Source organism: Bubalus bubalis, chromosome 16 (assembly GCF_019923935.1).
Source record: "Bubalus bubalis isolate 160015118507 breed Murrah chromosome 16, NDDB_SH_1, whole genome shotgun sequence".
NCBI classification, from domain to species: Eukaryota; Metazoa; Chordata; class Mammalia; order Artiodactyla; family Bovidae; genus Bubalus; species Bubalus bubalis.
Genome location: NC_059172.1, coordinates 6,285,943 through 6,288,319, shown reverse-complemented (window position 1 = coordinate 6,288,319; position 2,377 = coordinate 6,285,943). Strand labels below are relative to the sequence as shown.

General features: G+C 37.6%; 1 protein-coding gene across 1 annotated transcript; it reads left to right on the top strand.

Moving 5' to 3' along the window:
* The first annotated feature begins 304 nt into the window (after positions 1-304).
* On the top strand, positions 305-1,243 carry LOC102414626 (olfactory receptor 4P4-like). Its single transcript, XM_006047595.4, has one exon. It carries the CDS (start codon positions 305-307, stop codon positions 1,241-1,243), a length of 939 nt encoding a protein of 312 aa, XP_006047657.3.
* The last annotated feature ends 1,134 nt before the right edge of the window (positions 1,244-2,377 follow it).

Genomic DNA, 2,377 nt, shown 5'->3' with positions numbered 1-2,377 from the left:
CTCACTTTTCATCCCATACATAAGATGACTGTGCATGTTTGTTTATACTTGAGTGAGTGTACTTATTAATACTATTCTCTTTCACTCTAGAAAGTAAACAGATCTGGCATATTATATGGCAAGCTAATCATATGCGGTTTCAAATTAACTATTTAAAAGTATAGTGTAGGAAGCTGATTTACTAAATGAATGTATTTCTCCAACACTCACTCTGATTGACACCATGCTTAGACAATATTTCTCATGCTAACCTTTCATTTTTTTTTTTTTTAGGCAAACTCACTGAGTCTCACTGTATTAGACCATGAAATATACCAATAACATCACTGAATTCATTCTCTTGGGACTTTCCCAGAACATGAAAATCAAACATGTGTGCTTCCTACTATTCTTATTTTGTTACATAGCTATTTGGATGGGAAACTTGCTCATCATGATTTCTATCATGTGCAGTCAGCTAAATGATCAACCCATGTATTTCTTCCTTAATTACCTTGCTCTATCAGATCTGTGTTATACCTCAACAGTGACACCCAAGTTAGTCACTGACTTGCTGGCAGAAAGTAGCACAATTTCATACACTGACTGCATGGCACAGCTTTTTGCCATGCACTTCTTTGGGGGGATAGAAATCTGTATCCTCACTGTGATGGCCTATGACCGCTATGTGGCCATCTGCAGGCCCCTGTACTACACCATTATCATGAGCAGGCACAGACGCTACGCCATGGTCAGTGCTTGTTGTGCTGGGGCATTTCTGCACTCCTTTGTCCAGGGTCTCCTCACCATTAACTTACCATTCTGTGGCCCCAATGAAATAGATCACTATTTCTGTGATGTGTATCCTTTGCTGAAACTGGCCTGCACGGACACCTACAGAGTTGGGATCCTAGTGGTGGCCAATGCAGGCATGATGGGGCTGGTGATCTTTGTGGTCGTGATGCTGTCCTACATTTTGATATTATACACCATCAAGGCTTACCCTGCAGAAAGCCGGTACAAAGCTCTTTCCACTTGTAGTTCCCACATCACAGTTGTGTTTCTGTTTTTTGTGCCTATTCTCTTCATTTACATTAGACCAGCCACAACGTTTCCAGAAGACAAGGTCTTTGCTCTCTTCTACACCATCATTGCTCCCATGTTCAACCCTCTGATTTACACTCTCAGAAATGCAGAAATGAAGAATGCCTTGAGGAAGGTGTGGTGCCAGAAGCTATCTTTGATTGCAAGGCAAATCATCTGAAGTCACTTTGCTTCCTCATTATACACCTTATTCAAGTGATATTTGCTTACTTTAGTTTAATAAACAATGGACTTTGCTCTAGGAAAACTAAGCATAAACACTAGCATCAGTTGAAATCCTTTCTTCTTTCAATCCATGCTTCTTACTAACATCTTCCCTTAGTAACAGGAGTCATCATTTCCTTGTTGAGGTTACATTTTGCTTTGATTTTTTTTTCTCTTTCCGTAAGTTGCTAAATGAAGGTTACCATTCTAATCTCCCCATACTTTAGTTCCATGAAACGAATCTCCAAATGTACATAAGCTACAGTCATGTTGATCATCCCAGACAGAAAGTCCATAGAACCTTGCTATACTCCCTGCATACTCATAAAAAAGGAGTATCAGAAATTTAAAGTTTTATTTTCTACTCAGCTGATGACTTCCCATATTCATTGCAACTATTTGAAAAGCAAAAATTAGTTATGTAGGAACTGAACAACAAAAATATGATCTATGTGAGAATCACTATATAAAAATTGGAAGATGTATCTAAAGTGATTTTAATGAAATCATCTTAGAAATGACAAAAATTAATAATTATATAACCTTTTACCATAACAATATTTTCATATATACCAAAAAATTAGTTTGGACATAGAAAGGGTAGCTATTTGATTTATTGCTCAAATTGAGATAATTTGAGTGTAAAAAGAGGAGTTCTGCTAATAATTATGCTGAAATAATGGACATAACATGGGATTGTATCAAGCAAGTAGGATGTCTGCCCACTTTCCAATATCTGAGATGTATGGCTACTCTTCTAGTGAAAAGGTCAGTGGCAAGAACATTGCAGAATCTGCATGTTATCTTAGTTGAAGTCAATGGGGTTGTAAAAACAGAAGTAAATGATGGTACTGAAACTATTATAAACTATTCAATTAGTGTATACTTTTGGTTTTCCATTACCATCACGTTGCTGTGCCCTCCTCCAGGGGATCTTCCCCACCCAGGGATACAACCCAGGCCTCCTGCATCTCCTACATTGCAGGCACATTGTTTACTAGTGCCATCTGGGAAGCCCAAAACAAAGGGTACATATTTTCAATTTCCATAGAATTTCTATACTCTTTGATATCCATATATATATATATAT